The 16,661-nt window shown below is 47.3% G+C and overlaps 1 protein-coding gene across 3 annotated transcripts; it reads right to left on the bottom strand.

The window, feature by feature from the left end:
• Positions 1-798: 798 nt before the first annotated feature.
• Positions 799-16,319, bottom strand: itprid1 (ITPR interacting domain containing 1). Of its 3 annotated transcripts, none has more exons than XM_062521614.1 (17): positions 16,028-16,319; positions 15,074-15,218; positions 14,520-14,568; positions 14,232-14,269; positions 13,368-13,424; positions 11,183-11,231; positions 10,456-10,533; positions 9,861-10,063; positions 8,608-9,161; positions 8,021-8,081; positions 6,972-7,117; positions 4,290-6,110; positions 2,689-2,816; positions 2,238-2,349; positions 1,661-1,847; positions 1,309-1,376; positions 799-979 (listed from the first exon to the last, which is right to left on the bottom strand). In XM_062521614.1, the coding sequence occupies exons 2-16, from the start codon at positions 15,180-15,182 to the stop codon at positions 1,345-1,347; spliced, it is 3,624 nt and encodes a 1,207-aa protein (XP_062377598.1). In that variant the 5' UTR covers positions 15,183-15,218; positions 16,028-16,319; the 3' UTR covers positions 799-979; positions 1,309-1,344. The 3 variants fall into 3 exon arrangements, with proteins under 3 accessions (XP_062377598.1, XP_062377597.1, XP_062377599.1); XM_062521613.1 differs by having other exon boundaries at positions 1,629-1,847; XM_062521615.1 differs by lacking the exons at positions 13,368-13,424; positions 14,232-14,269; positions 14,520-14,568; positions 15,074-15,218; positions 16,028-16,319 and adding an exon at positions 11,664-12,024 and having other exon boundaries at positions 1,629-1,847.
• Positions 16,320-16,661: the final 342 nt, after the last annotated feature.

Here is a 16,661-nt window from a genome sequence, read left to right on the forward strand (position 1 = left end):
TAATCTGAGGTGCTCAAAGCGTATGCAGAACTGCAAGCCTCAAAAACACATGTATGAACAATTGAATAATTATAATTCAATATTTCAGGTCTGTTCGGCTCAGTGTTTGATGCAGTGTTTCTTCTTAAGAGCAGAGTATGGGTCCAGTGAAGAGGTATAAGCAATAGGAAGAAGCAATACTGTAGTTTAGGAAAGTGTGAATAGTCTGATCATATGCCTCTATTCAGCTCAGGCTATGTGTCCTAGATAGCACCCATGAAAAGACCATGGCAACATTTGTAGGGAGAAGCGCTGGACTATATGATAGAGATTTAATCTTTAAGATTTAAGATTAAGATTAATTTTTCGTCAAACATAAGCATAGGCTCACTCTCTTCCACTTGCTCAGACTTATTTATAAAGAACACCAGACACACACTTATACATGATGAACTGGTGACCGTACAGTCAGCACCTGTGACACACACACACACACACACACACACACACACACACACACACACAAACACACACACAGATTACAATAATCTAAACAGCAGGACGGTTCATCTTTTCTTACTACTCTGTATATACACAAGGTCCAGAATCATCAAGTGTATCTCATATCTTGTCAGGATCTGAAACATCCTGTGTGCTGGGCCAGCCAGCTGCTTCCCCATGAGACTGTGGCCTTTTTTTCTGGAAAAATCCACCATTTCAACAAGTCCATGTGAAAAAGAAACATAATAGCAGCAGATAATCAACGGTCATATTCGTGTCAGTGTCCAATGAAGGACACCAAAAACACCACACAACACAACAGGCATGGAGGACTTGTTTTTTAAGTTGCTTTAATTGGACTTGAACAGAAGACTTTCTTGTGCTTGGAAGACTGCGCTCTCGTCCTCATTAAAAAATAAAAAGGCAGTAGGCGGACGAAGGCAATTGTTGGAGGGAATAAATTAGTTTCAAGAGGAAGACATCTTCAAGTTGGCAGCGGCTGAAACAAAGAATGTTGAGACAAAGCCCGTTAATTATTGTTTGTCGACAGCAAACAGCAAATGATTCCTATTACCACTCTCATTCAGGCTCTTTCAGTGACAGAGCAAATGTACAAATGAGGTTCCTGTTCTAATTACTGCCTGAAATGCTGCAGAAATACTCAATGTATTCCATCAAATAAAGCATCACAGACCGATTCCCTAAGGGAAAGGAGGGGGAAAGAGAGGGGGGAGTAGGGAGACCAAATGAGGTGAGAAAAGGATTTGGGAAGAAAAATAGTGAGTAAGTCATGTGCACAATATATGAAGACGCATCAGCCGCACTCACATCATATAGCTTATTTAGCTTCACTCCAGCGAGTCATTACTGATGGACTGGTGGATCGAATTCTTCAGCTGTGTGAAAGAAAGACAGAGAGAGAGAGAAAGAAATGTAAATCATGATCAGCCTATCAACACAATGAGTGTAGTGGTGTTAGACTCTGTCTGGTACAGTGGTGAGAACAAAAGCCCTGCTCTCCTCTCCTCTCCTCTCCTCTCACTCTGGCGCTGGGGAGGCCTGCGGAGGGCCGGCCATGAAAAGGCTCCTCACAAGCCTCCCACTGACACAGAAGAAAAGAGAACCTCGTTTTGAGCGCAGACTCTTACATTTTGGATGAACCCTACGAAGTCCAGCTTGCCTTGCTTTGTGCTGCGACTTAAGTCATGGGGAGGGGGCTGGGGGTCAATCGTGTCCGTCACAGGCAGCAGGCTACACTGAATGGCCACACTTCTGCTGGAGGCGGGATATGGGCGGGGCCTATCTGAGGGCTGTATCTTCAGCTGAGAGCAGAGATGAGACTGTTCATCCAGAAGCCTGCTGATCTTCTGCAAACACAACAGTCACCAATAATGGGATGTTAATGATAATGACTGAACAATCATAAATACTGATTCATATATATGATACATACATATGTTTAAATTTGTATAATCGCATGTTCTTATTATCTATCTGTAAGTCGCTTTGGATACAAGTGTCTGAATGAATAAGTGTATGTATATGTAAATAATACAATTACACTTGCAAATATAGCAATATGAAGCCAACTTTATACTTTACTTTAGCTCTATAGCAATAGTTCAAGTCAGGAAACTGAGGGCATTTCTTAGTACACTTAACTGTGCTTACGCTCTGCCTTTGGATATTTATATTCTTTGCTATAAGATCACATTCCATGAGTACAGGTACGAAGTAAGCAGATGTCCACTCCATACCATTTTGACGCTGCCGTCGTAGTGCTGGACCAGGTCAGCCAGCTGCAGCTCTAGCTCCCGAGCCTCCTGCTTGACCGCAGCCCTGAGCTCCAGCACGTCCCTCACCTCCTCCCTGACAAACAGCACAGCTCCCGTCAACAACAACAACAACAACAACAACAACAACAACAACAACAACAGCAGCAGCAGCAGCAGCAGCACCAGCATCGCTGCACTGCGGCACATCTACTAAAGCAACCCACTCTGGCTTGTGAGATGTTTCTCTACTTGGCTCTCTAGTTAAACTCCTAGAAGCCCAACTTACCTACCAGGCCTAGTGCACGGCTGGCAGAGAGGAGGGTTGTTTTGTCAGAACTGTCAAATGAAATTGCCGAACTGGCATCCAACTCTCCTGGTTCTGTGACAACAGTGTGCGTTAGGGGGGAAGTGACCCAGTGTGAGTGCGCCATACCTGTCGGTGACTGAGAGGTCCTCGTACACCGAGGCCTGTTCGTGACCCAGCCGCTCCTCCACGTCGGTGAGGACATCGCGGAACCTCTTCACGCCCCGCACCATGCCCTCCAGCTCGTCCAGAGAATACTGAAACACACGCCACGGAGGAGACCGATGAGCGGACGCACGCACGCACGGGGACAGTGTCTATACGTGCACATCAAAGTGGTCACTTCAACCGGCACCCAAGGGCTCTTAACCACACACAAACAGCAAAGAGGAGGGTGAAGAAGACCGAACGAAAGACACTGTCAGAGATGAGAGAGAGAGAGAAAGAGAGAGAGAGAGAACTATGAGAGAAAAAAGGAGTAGAGTAAGTGTGAGTGTACGAGAGAGAGAGAACTAAATGGAAGTGAAAGAGCAGAGAGGACAAGTGGTACACGACGGCCAGGCCTCAAGCACCAGCGTCCTGACATGTTCCCAATCCCCCCTTTTGTTGAGCGGCTGTGGCGAATGTGTTGTAACCAGCACTGAGGTGGGAGAAGAGAGAGAGAGAGAGAGAGAAAGAGAGAGAGACAGAGTGAGAGAGAGAGAGCGAGAGCGTGAGAGTAAGAAAGAGGGAGAAAGAGCGTGAGAGTGAGCGAGAGGGAGAGAGGGAGCGAGAGAAAGCTGCTGTAAATGACCTGCACCTACCTATCGCCCCTCACATTCAAATCAGGCATTCACATGCAAATAGAGGCGCACATGTAACCCTCAGCACCCTGCCGTAGTTTTCCTAAAAGACGCTTAGGGCGTCCGAACGCCACTAAACAGGGCGGCAGGGAGAAAGCGTTTATTCATTAGCGTGGTAATTGTGTCGTGCAGCTCGAGAGGGAAAAACACAGACACGGCAAATCAGATCATGTCGGGCCTCAGCGCCTCTGGATAAAGAGCTGAAATGAGCAACAGCAGGACTGGAACAAGAGACAGGCCGCCTCCCACAACAGCTCTGATTCTTCTCCATTAGAGCTCAGACTAGTCTGCTGGGTGAGCTACCTGCTATTGATTGGATTATTTGATCTGGCTGCTCGCCGCTGATTGAATTATTGGGGTTGGGGGGAAATAGGAGCTCGTCTGGCTGAGGCTCAGTCAGATACAGAGAGAGGGCCTGTGTGTGTGTGTGTGTGTGTGTGTGTGTGTGTGTGTGTGTGTGTGCGTGTGTGTGTGTGTGTTTGGTTGCCAGAAGCACATCATCTTGCAGTTGAAAAAGGAAAGATGAAAGAGGGAAAGTGAAAGTGAAAATATCTTTGTGGGTGTGAGTGTGATGAGCTGCCTGTGTGTTAGTTTATGTGTGTGTGTGTGTGTGTGTGTGTGTGTGTGTGTGTGTGTGTGTGTGTGTGTCTTTGTGGGTGGCTGCCAGTGTGCCTGTCATGCTTTGCATTTGAACTTCTGTACTTTATGCTGTGTGTATAGTATAGACATGAGGTGGAAGTGTTTGCATATGAGTGTATGCATACTGTAAGTGTGTGCATGTATGTGTGTGCATGTGTGCGTGTGTGCGTGTGCATACAGTATGTGTGTGTGTGTGTGTGTGTGTGTGTGTGTGTGTGTGTGTGTGTGTGTGTGTGTGTGTGTACTCACGGGGAGAGCGGAGGCTGGCTGTGACAGGTCTGTGTGTGGGCCGTGCTGTGTGCAGCAGAGACACTGGCACTGGCACCTGCGAGCCGCTCTGCCCGCCATCAGCACGCCATCCAGCCGCCCGTCGTCCTCCTCCCACGACAGCCCCGTATCCAAGGAGACCGACCGCGTCTGGAACTTTCCGAACCCTTGCGAGCTGTCCCGGGATCGCCAAAACGGACCGGTGGACGCCAGCTCTGGTATCTCCTCGGCGAGGCTCTGTGGGGCGGGCGGGGGCATTTCGGCTTCAGACCACGCCCTCCTGGAGAAAGCGTCCCGCCTCTGTGCCACATCACTGAGAGTGTCTTGGGCGACGCCTTTCCTAAGGGCAGTCTGGGAAGCGGGCACCAGCGACGAGCGCATCTGCACCGACACCGACCGTCCCGGAAGACGAGGCCTTCCGTCTGTTCTGGAAGGTTCCATAGGGACACTATCTCCGTCTACTGACGTCCCCTCCATAAGTGCACTATCCCCGTCAACCGATGAGCCATTTGAAAGTTCATGGGAGTCTACAAGTTGAGATGTTTCTGTGGTGGACATCTGTGCGCCTTGGTTTGGCGCATCTTCCCTGACAGTGTGTTCGCTAACATTCTCACATTTGCTAACCACACTCTTGCTAGCGTTGCCATTTACGGTACAAGCCGCAGATTCACTTGCCTTGCTCTGACTGTCTGCTGTCTCACTGACCACAGGTTCACACTGCACATGCTCGGTCACAGCTTGCTGACTAACCACACGCTCCACACCCTCCTCCTCCTCCTCCTCAGCCTCGCGACATTCACTCACCTCACGTTCCTTTATTGCACTCACACTCACGATCAGACTGACAACTCCGTCACGAGCCGAGACCTCGCCGGTCGAGCCTTCATCACGTACATTACTAACACCCTCTTCATTGAGCGTTGGTTCAAGGACCACACTGATGGCACGTTCCCTGACGTGCGGCCGTGGCTCATTGTCCAGTTCAGATGAAGGTTGTTCACCTCCCTCCGGGCTCTCAGCAGTCACACTGGCCCCATCACATGTCACGTCCTCCGCAGCAGAACTGGACCGTCGGCTGTCAGTGTTCACACAGCCAACGCACTCTAAGTTCTGACAGGACTCTAAGAATGGACAGGACTGGTCCTCCGCAGCAGAACTGGACCGTCGGCTGTCAGTGTTCACACAGCCAACGCACTCTAAGTTCTGACAGGACTCTAACAATGGACAGGACTGGTCCTCCGCAGTATGACTGGACTGTCGGCTGTCAGTGTTCACACAGCCAACGCACTCTAATTTCGGACAGGACTCTAACAATGGACAGGACTGGTCCTCCGCAGCATAACTGGACCGTCGGCTGTCAGTGTTCACACAGCCAACGCACTCTAAGTTCTGACAGGACTCTAAGAATGGACAGGACTGGTCCTCCGCAGTATAACTGGACCGTCGGCTGTCAGTGTTCACACAGCCAACGCACTCTAGATTCTGACAGGACTGGTCAGCGCCCATGGCACTGGCATCCTCTCTGACCTCAGCAGAAGCAGCGTCGTATTCGCCGCCCGTCGGGTCCACGGACGAACCCGCAGGCAGCACCTCCGGGGGGGCGTCTGGGGGGGTCGCCGGCCTCTCCTCGCCCGCAGGAGCTGCGGTGGACTCGGCCGGGTCGGAGGTGGGGGCGTCTGGGTGGGGCGCGGGAGGGAGCGAGGAGAAGAGGGGGTCGGGGAAGGTGGGCGAGGTGGGCGAGGGTTCCTGGCTTCCCCTCAGCGTCCCCTGGCTCTCTGTGCTGCTAGACATGGCATTCAGCGCCTGCGCACGGAGAAGGGACACAACGGGTTGAGAGTCTGCACATCACCAATCTCAGCTCATCACTAACCTTAAAATAACCTTTATACCGCATTTGCAAACCATGAATCATGGCTGGCCAACAGGAAATCTAATTATAGGAACATCTCATTCTAAACCATCTGGACGAGGTGGGTCTACTTAAAGCGTCTCTGTGTGAAGCTGACAGGCACACTCTCAACATCCACCACAATAGACTCATTCCACTCTTCTTGTAATCCTGCTTCCTAAGTAGGTTTGATTCTCGGCCAGTGCAGGATGCCTTTGTAAGTACTGTTGGACAAAAGGCGCCTGCTTAAATACCTGGCACGGCTATTCTCATGCAGTTCAAGAACAGCTTGTTCTGGTGTGGGCTTTTACAAGCATCACTGCATTTTTGCATGCAATTTCAAACTTTCAGCTGGTTCCCGTCTCCATCACTGTTTTCTGCTCAAACTTATTTTGTCTCTTAACATTCTTTTTCTTTGACATCAACAACATCAAGTTCTTTTTTTACCTTTTTCTAAACCAAAAAAGAGCAACTCTCAACAGAAAATCATATTGAAACCAATCTATTCAAGCATTTCCGAAACATGTGTACAACCTTGTCATGGTAACACTTACATCTATAACACTACAATACATGTGCAATATCAGATACCTTTGTGTCTTACTGAAACCCAACTTCCGACATAACTTGTGTTGCATGCATTGTGGCAAATGCAAACACGTCAACATTTCAACACGAATATGGAATGATACAGATGTCAACAATCTATAATAACAAACCAATAGCAGAAAAGCCTCTTTCAAAACAACAAAAGCAGTGGTAGGACTACCTGTTACCTTCATGAGCTCCGGGCCTGGGGAGGGAGCCTGGGACGCGACGGGGATGAAAGGTTCTTCCAAGAACCCGCTACTGTCCGACTGGCAGCTGTTGGTTCGGACCACGCTGGACTCGCCTCGTGACAGGAACCCGCGTTCACTCTCGCCTGTGAGGATACAGAGGAGAAGAGCACGGTCACTCTCTCTCTCCACAGCACTCCCTCTCGTCTGCCTCTGTCTCAGCCACACGGTGCACTCTTGGAGCACCCCGAGATACGGTAAGTATAAAAATGCAATAAATCCCTATCTGAGACGTGTGCCATGGCTATTTGCCTAAGTATACAGTATAATGAGAGAACTCTTTGTCTGATGTATGATGAGGCCAGGAAGTGACTCAGCTTCAGCTCTCTTTATCAACAGTTATACTGAAGAACACATGGAAATGAGACCACAGTGTAAAGTGTCAAAATTGCCCTTTTATTGTGATAAGAGTTCAGCAGCTTATAGAGACAGTTGCCGGATGTTGTGCACTTCCATGGATCTTTTCCCAAGTACACAACTGTACACTGTAAAGATGTGATAGCTTACGTCTCAACACTGGTATGGCCATAGGAGCTTGACATGTTAGTGTCCACTCACACTTTGTTGATGTAAACTGTTGTATCCATTAATGAGTTGCTTTTTTTAAGCATTCAAATGGTTACTTTCAAGTCATGGATGTTTAAAATAAAATATGACAGAGAAAGGCAAATATGTTAACTTAATAAATAAATAAATAATATGAAAGAGCTTTCCTGTTACTAGAACTAAAAGCAATACGCATGTGTCTCTCTTAGTAAGTAAGAGAGACACATGTAGATTTCTGAGAGATTAGGTGAATGAGTAAAGTAGAGTTTGGAATTCTTGTGTCAGACACAGATGGATGGATGGATGGATGGATGGATGGGTGGATGGATGGGTGGATGGATGAATGGAGATAGATGGATGGATGAATGGGTGGGTCAGAACAGTCTAAATTGCGATTCAGAAGACAAGCCAGCAAATAAGCACTCCAATGGCACTTCACAAACCTATGCAGTCTGCCATCCCAGTCACACTGCCAGACACACTGCCCTCATCGAAGCTCTGGATCTAAAGGGACACAACACAGCACTCTGAAACACATTACAGCAATCCTTCCAGGTGGCACTGTCTTTGGAAATATGCAAAACATGCAAATAAACTAGGATATATTTAACACTGGTGTGAACCATTGTTATTATTGCTAGCCATCACGTTACCATTATGCTCACGAGGGTTACATGTTTACTTTCCACAAGAAAAAACAATAGATGGTAACATAGCAACATAGCAACAGTACAGCACAGCACAGCACAACAAGGTGTAGCCCGCAACTCTGGAGGAAGGTTGCTGATATTGGAGCTCAGCTAAATACACATCTCTTCAAATAAAACGTTTCAATTCTCCTGAGTTCTTTCCTTGAACCGGAGCTATTAACGAATAGCAGAGGTTTTTGAAATGCAAACATGGAATGGACAGTGGAGCAATTTGTTGAATTTGGACAAGAATTGAGGACTACACCTTTATATTCTTGATCTTGCATGCATCACATGCTCAAGCATGCCTCATACAGGACAAGTGGTAGCCACTGCTTTACCTCCTCCAGTTCAAAAGACTCCATGGGCTCTCCTGGGCTCCTCTTCCTGAGTGGAGGGGTAGGAACCAGGGACCGGGGCTCCCTGATGCCCCTCAGCCTGGCAGGGCTCTCTTGGAGGCCCAAGGGCGACACCACGGTCTGGGGCTGGACCTCGGAGGGCTCCTGGAGAGGCCCCTGCTCCTCCACCAGAGGGGCGAGGCTGCCGTTCTCCACCAGGCTCGTCCTGGAGCGCTTGAGGACGCCGCGCTTCTCGGCCAGGTGCGTGGCCACAGGCGTCGGCGGTGGTGCGGGCTGCTCGGGGTCGGCTGTAGGGTCGGCGGGGGAGTCTGCGACTGGGCTGAGCGGCCGCTCCTGGGAGGCCCTGGCCTGCGTCAGCGTCTTCTTGGAGGCCCGGCGCAGCAGCATGCCCATGCGCTTCCTCTTCTCCCGCGCCTCGGGGGACATGTTGGCCAGGGCCGCCTGCGAGCTCGACGGACCCCCACCGGCACCTCCGCCCACCAGGGAGTTGAAGGCAGTGGTGACCTGGTGGAGAACCTCCAACTGCCGGAATCGATCTACAGGGGTGGGTGAACAAGAGAGGGACAATATTTAGCGTGACAAAGAAATAGCCAAGTCAAATCAAGTCACGTTTATTTACATAGCGCATATTTATATGCACAGAGTGCAACCCAGAGCTCACTGCACATAAACAGCATAGACGGCAGCATATACGTTAGGTAATAGGTGTGGTGCATAAAACACACATGACACACACAGACAGTGACACGACAAAACATATCAACAATGAATAGTGCGTGAGGATAGCGTGAATGAACACAGAGGATGACTAGACGAAGGAGAAACGGGGAAATGAGTAGAGTAGAAGTTTACTGTAAGATAAGATAAGTTTAGCAGCAGTGGTGGTGGCTAGTGGCTGACCTCAGGCTAGCGTTCTGGGGAAATGAACAGGCATTTCTCTGTGCGCTTCTCCTTTTGCTTACCGCTCTAAGATAAACTTGTGAAGTAGTTGACTCCTGCTAAAAAACACTTGGGGGTAAAACTATTTACTCTACTGAGACACTTCTTCTGGGCCAAGTATACAACTGTACCTACTTGCAGTGTCAGCGTGTTACTTCAAGTAGCAGAGAGGTGAGGATTTATAGCTTGTGTACACCATACAAACACAGAGTGTCCCCGACGTAGACACAGTTATGAAACAGAAAGCCAGGACACATGCAGCCCTTATGTAATATTAAGCAAAACTCAGCATTTACTTCTGACATCTGGGTTTTCGATGTCCATACGGTTCTTCTGGGCGTCCAGAAACACCTGTAGATTGATCCCGCGGGCTTGGGACTGGTTGTTGATGAAGCGGGCAGGGATCCGTCCCGTGATGTCCGGTTCCTCAACGCCGAAACCGAGGTCAAACAGCACCTCCTCAGGGTCATCGCTCCACAGGTTCAGCACATCCATGACACTGGACCAAAGACGAAAGAATTCAGTGTAGGGGCGGATTTATAGTCAGAACCTCATGTGCTCGCAGACTCCAAAGTGCTTCCAAAGTGTAACTCCAGCTTATGGTATAAATGGTATAAATATGGTGGCTGACTATATCTAACAACACTCTACAGGTAAAACAAACACTCTATCTAACACTATTTCTATACCTCCTTTAGTAAACCAAGGCACTGAGAAAATAGATACACTGGGACAGACGGACATACACTCAGACAGGGAGACACACATACACCCAGACATATCTACTCTGTAGAAGAGAATGTGCAGTGGATATATGCACATAAAATAAAGTCAAGTAAACAAAACAAGAGTAAACATCTGAGATGGCCAATCAAAAATGCAGCGTCTCACCTCAATGGGCTGGACTGCGTAGAGAAGGCTGAGGTCAAGCTGTTCCACCGGGGTAGAGTAGAGCTGGACAGTGACGACCTGCGGAGCGGACACATCATAGAGTAACTTCACTACAGACTGGTCACAGAAAAAAGCACAGCAGTGCTCAGCCATCACCCTATTATAGCCCACCACAGCTTGCAAATTGTTTATTATAATGCATCGCATATGACCAGCCCCTGCACTACTTTTTTCCAGCTTTTTTTCCCTGCATGTGCCGATTACGCCGAAAGTGAATCACATTTTCTTCCAGTATTACGCCATGCAAACCAGAGCACGAGGCCTGGTTTCTGAGAGGATGCGGCCCATGGCCCGTCCCTGGGAGGGTAAGTTTGCTCAGACATTTGCATGGTAAATATGAGTCAGTGAGGTGTGAGACCAGCGCCTTGCCCTATAGTCTTTCAGATCATGTAGCACGTCACAGGATTAATGGCACCGCAGAGTTTTGTTTCATTACGTATTAAAATGACACCAGAGCCTCATGGCATCACTATTAAACATGCTTGTATTGTGCTGGCACTTAAGTGATAACAGTGAAGAGATATCGAGTGTGATCAATAGTAGGCCTGACAGAAGGCTTTACTTTGGCATGTGGTTTTGATCAGTTTAAAGGCAGGGTCAATTTATCTGCAACAACCTCTCTGCTGACAGACACAGGCAGAACATCCTTGAGGAAAAACACTCTTACCGCAAAAACTCCTTGACAGTCCTGGCTCCTGGATTACCATATATAGATGCTGGGAGAGTGAGAGAAGAGAAGAGAGGAGAAGAGAGAGAGAGAGCAGGGGACAGGTTGAGAGAAGGAGAAAGAGATAAGGACAAGACAGAGAGGGAGGGGAGGGTGAGTCAGAGAGATGCAACAACAAGGAAAGTCGGCGCAAGATGGAGAGATTAAACAGTGAGCAGACAGGTTTAAGACAGAGAAAAGTTGGGTAGGGAGGATGACAGGAAGAGAAAGAGAAGTAAATAAGATGTTATCGCAGATTCCACAAGATCGGGCAAGACAGACATGTTGACAATTTAAAGACCATTCGCTATCTCACTAAAGCTTTTTGTGAAGAGCCAAAGCAGCATGGCGCTGTTGCTATATTAGGCAAGCCTCCTGTCCTTGCTGTTTCCATTTGGCTGGCCTTTCTAACTCTCGCTAAGGTTATGTCGATTCATCTTACTCTGGCATCTTGTCAGGGGCCGAGTGCGCTACGTCGTGCCTTCCTCTTTCTTTTTCCAGAAGAATCTTCTCGTCCCAGTAGCACTCCCTAATGCAGCTCTGGGCCAGTCAGCAAAACAGTCCCCTGGCACTCTCCGAAAACATCATTTCTGTTTGATCCACATAGACTCCGGGGACTGAAGCTAATCTCATCCACTTCTTGAGTAGTTTCTGTCTCATTCTCAACTGGCTTTGGGACAGTGTGCACCCTTCTGAACCCTTCTTATGTAACCAAAACGGGCTACTGTTGATCTCAGGCAAACGGTGTTCCACATGAACAGTGGGGGTCGCCCATGATTGAGGACGTTTAAAAATACGTATAGCTAAACACAGTCAGATTTCTCATGCAGCAGAAAGACGTCCCGAAACAGCAACCGAAGCAGGCAAAGCCAAAAAAAGACTTAGTCGACAGCCTGGGTTCGGGGGGGCCAATCTAGCTCCCAGACCAGTTCTGCCGTCACAAGAAACAAGTCCTTGATGTCAAACAGTGGACGGAATGATGTGCTCCACAAAAGACAAACAGGAGGTTGGAGAAGTTCAGGAAGTAAAAATACAGGACAGTGTGAGAGAGAAAAAAAAACTTACAGAAGACACACTGCTCTTGGAGCTGCCAGAATGGCAGATCGTTCCCAACCCACAAACACATTCCTGCTCAAGAGGCACAATCGCATATAAAGGAGAGACTTCTTCCAGACGTAGCAAACGGGATGGGATGCAGTCACCCTCCTTTCTTCCTTCTTCTGCAAAGGATGGGACCTCACGGCGTCAACTGATCTTCCATCCAGATGGATGAACGTCGGTGTTCTGACATGAAAACCTTGGCATTCCCATGCTTAGTAGCCCTCTCCGACAGACCAAGGTTCCAGACCAACCCCAGATGTCCTTGGATGCCCTGGATTCTGATTCATCCTTCTGGAAGCTGGAGTCCCTCTCTCTCCTCCATCTCCAGAGCCTAATCTCTCCCTGTGTCTTCTTCTCCTCTCCACCTCTTCTTATCCTCCACAGTGTTCAGCTGTTGCTTCTTTTTAAGGCTGGCACTGCATTAGGGAAGGTATTCCTGCCTGGTCGCAGAGCCACTCAACGCTGGATTTACACACAAATACATACTTGCACACACACACACACACACACACACACACACACACACACACACACACACACACACATATACACGCGCGCACAGACTCACATCACCACCACCACCACCACCACCACCATCGCCTACAGCAGGTGACATTCGGGACTGGAAAGCCTCAAGCCCTGGCGGTGTTTGTGTAAGGAACAGAGAGTTCTTTGCCAAGAAGGAGCACGCTGTTCCCTTGCCGTCTCCGGCATCCACTTAGAGTGCAAAGAGGGGCTTAGGACAGCCCCCCCGCCCACCCCCCACCATTACTTTCATCCAAAACGGTATCGTCATCCCACGATCTACCGCCGAGGGGCCAGTGATGGAATCAACAAGAGGCAGCGGAGCAGCCAGCACAAAGCCAATACCTCCCTACCTCCCTCGCCACTAAATCGCTGGGTCTCCAAACAGCTAGTCAGCATCTATGCGATCAGTGTTATGTTAAACAAGATGGATCTGTTTTCGCCAGACTGTTTATTTTACATGTTGCTTTTTTTGGTGGGACAAAGAACTGTGTTGTCCAAACAATGAAAAGGTGTTTACCTTCCACGCCCAGCACTAAGTCATCCTCAGCACTAGCATTTCTCCGCAGAGGCTCCGCTGTTGGAAAGTGCAACACATACATCCATTAGCGGGCTAATCCAGACGCATCCATTACCGCTCACAAACATACAAGTATGTGGAAACAAACCACAGAGAGTACAACTTGAGCCAGCTTGAGATAAACATAAATCCTTCCTACCCATGCTAACAGGCTTCATCACCATTTTTCATCGAAACAAATTTCCACCTCACCTTTCTGAAAATGTCAGGGCATTTTTTAGTCTGAGATTGGTGAGTCAGTGCTCTAAATCCTCCTCAGGTGACATAAGCCCAGGTGTTTAGTGGTGGGAAACGGGCTGATTGTGTCTGGGCTACATCGCAAGTGGCCGTTCCCTTGGTTTCCTGGACTCTGATTTGCATCTGGTTTGAATCGATTGGACTTGCATGGCCCATGCCTACCGCTCTGACTGACTGACTGACTGAGTTACACAATCCCTTCACCAGGGAAAAATGCAGAAATATATTTATCTATGGCAAAGAGCCAACTGCAACATTTCTTTGCTGTTTTTTTGTGCTTCCTAATGATGTCTTGTTCCTGACAGACAGCACTGTTTTGCCAGTCAGCCATCATTTCACATGTTAAATTGGTCAGGAGGCAGATACTCTGTCACAGAATCGCTTGGTTCTAGGAGATTAAAAGTAGCATATCTGATTATTATCATTGCTTGAATCTACTATACAGTTGACTCTCCACTTCTGAGACATTATGTAGCCTATTACTGTATGCAATAAATGATATATAATGATAATCCCTTTATTTGACCAGCTACGGTTATAATCAGTTCATTAAAGGCTCTTTCTTACCTGCAGACTTCTGAACTGGTTCAACTTTCTCATCAACCCTAAGGGGAATATAACATCAAGTGAGAAAGAGGATGTTCTACAAAATACAGCTATCATTTATAAATAGTCATGTAAATCTATTCTTCAAAAATACTATGCTTCAAAGAGTTTAAACAGTTCAAGAAACGCGGTTATAGTCAGGTCTTATTTAGTATAACTGCCATAGCTGAATAGCTGCTTCAAGCTGAAGCATATATGGGCATATTGTGGAGCAGGCTATGGAGTCCATACAGCATGATTGATACTGACCTGTTAATGGAAATAAGCCACTGCTGGATGCTGTCTTGCTTGTAGTCTCCTGTACAGAGCACAGGACAGACATTTTAAAGCAGTCCTTTTTGCGACCCTCACTCCACATTTGCCTCAGTCAGATTTGGGGAACTCTTTTCATATACAAAACGGGCTCCTGTTTTATTTCATAAAAGCCCTGAGACAGACAATCGGCCAAAGTCTGCTTGACAACCAAAAGCCAGTGACCACCCTTGAAAGTCATAACAGTGAAAAATACAGTCCAAACAGGAAAGAAGTAACTGCCAAGTTAGGCGATCCATTACCATGTCTTTCACAACATACATATACACACTCCTAAATGCACATCATCAAGGGGCTGGCGCACAATTATGAAGACGTAAGATCTCAAAAAAATGGATGGACACAGGTGAGCCTCGGACGATATGGCCTATTAATGTACTGTACTCAATAACCAAGACCACATTTTCTAACATGTTTATTCCAAAAGACAAATAGTTCAGCTTTTGTGTTGTTTGCCCTGTGTATGTCACCCACTATGTACACAGCCTTACCTGTTCCTCCAGTGTTTGGGGGCTTGTCAGCAGGTCTGTGTGCCTTCCCCCATCTCGCCCTGGAGGCGAGCAGGTTTGCCCTTTTCTCCGCAGCTGTGTCAGCGGCCATTGCTTAACTTCAGTTAGTGATTAGAATGGGAAAGGCCTGCAACATCATGAAAGACCATGTCACTGAGATGAGCACCTTAGTAGTCAAGAAAATAAGTAATATTTTAAACACATATTTTGGGAAAGACCATTCAAAGCAAAGATGCAGTTTGGTACAAGAAATATATCCTGTCCTTGAACCGCAGTCATTTTCCACAGTTTCCTGCCAGCATGTTTATCACTTTCGCGCAGTTCCTGTTTAATGGATGGATATTTTAGAGACGTGAAATTCCACCGAAACCTGCAGGATGTACATAGAAACGCAACCGGCGTTGGGAAGCAAGAAGTCGGCTGCTCCGCTGAGTGCGTGCTTTAAGTTCCAAACGTATGTGGCCATTGTAAAATATGTAAACAGAACTAGTCATAGCTGTTCTAGAGATCTGCCACAGCCAAGTTAAATTTCCAAAATTCTGGGAACGCAAATGACGACTTGACGCACAAGTATTCAGGCTGAAGTTGAGTTGAACTATGGCTACAATATGACATAACACGTAACGAGAAAGATACTTAGTTGGAGATAGTCATTCATGTGGGAGACATTTATGAATGACCCCTTCACTCATCAAGGTTCAACTGTTATAATGTATTTATCTTAAGTTAATTGGCTAACTATAGGCTACGGGTTCATCCTTGTAGAGTGCATTTTTCCTCGACAAAATAGCCTACTTCTCCCTTCTGAAAAACACGTAGGCTACAAGTCTGCCTGAGTTTCATAGCACTATTCAACTGCTAGGTTGGTGACATGACTATAGTCACTTGAGACTGTACATCAGTGTTCATTAGCGAATTTAAGACAGCACTACTCACCTTTCATTCCAGTGGCAGATGCGCATCTTGGAAAGGTTTGCGAATTTGTTACCATGGCATACATGGAGATATAGCTTTCGTTTACACTGTACTGCCTGTCCGTCACTCAAGTTTATACAAGGAACAACACACTCTCATTTGTTTTTTCACGTTGATATGCTGCGAAACATGCAAATAATCTTTGAGCGCTCTAATTCCTAGAAGTATGCTTTGGGTATGGAAGTGTAAGCATTCTGAGCAACGAAGGAAACGACGAACTGCTGTATGTTGTAACACGACTTGTTACCCTGGCACCAATAGGGAAGTGCTTTGGTAGCCTCTCACAGATATAATACAGTGACCCGAAGAAAGGCGGTAGTCTAACATCAATGCCTCTGTGTTTCGTTGCTGTGACAGGCGGCTATCAGATCGTAAAAACGGAATGTTACTTTCAAGTTGTTGTTGTTGGTGGTGGTGTATTTCTTGCGTATTAACACTAGTGCCTAACCTCTGGTTAATAACGTGGAATATAACTTAAGTGGTTTTGGCAAATATATTAGGCCTATTCAAAATTAACTGGATAAGTCTACCTTGTCATAATCGCTCATCTTCTACTTGACATCAGAACATAAAGCCTGTAGTTTGACGGTGTTGA

This window comes from Sardina pilchardus, chromosome 19, assembly GCF_963854185.1.
Source record: "Sardina pilchardus chromosome 19, fSarPil1.1, whole genome shotgun sequence".
Lineage (NCBI taxonomy): Eukaryota > Metazoa > Chordata > Actinopteri > Clupeiformes > Clupeidae > Sardina > Sardina pilchardus.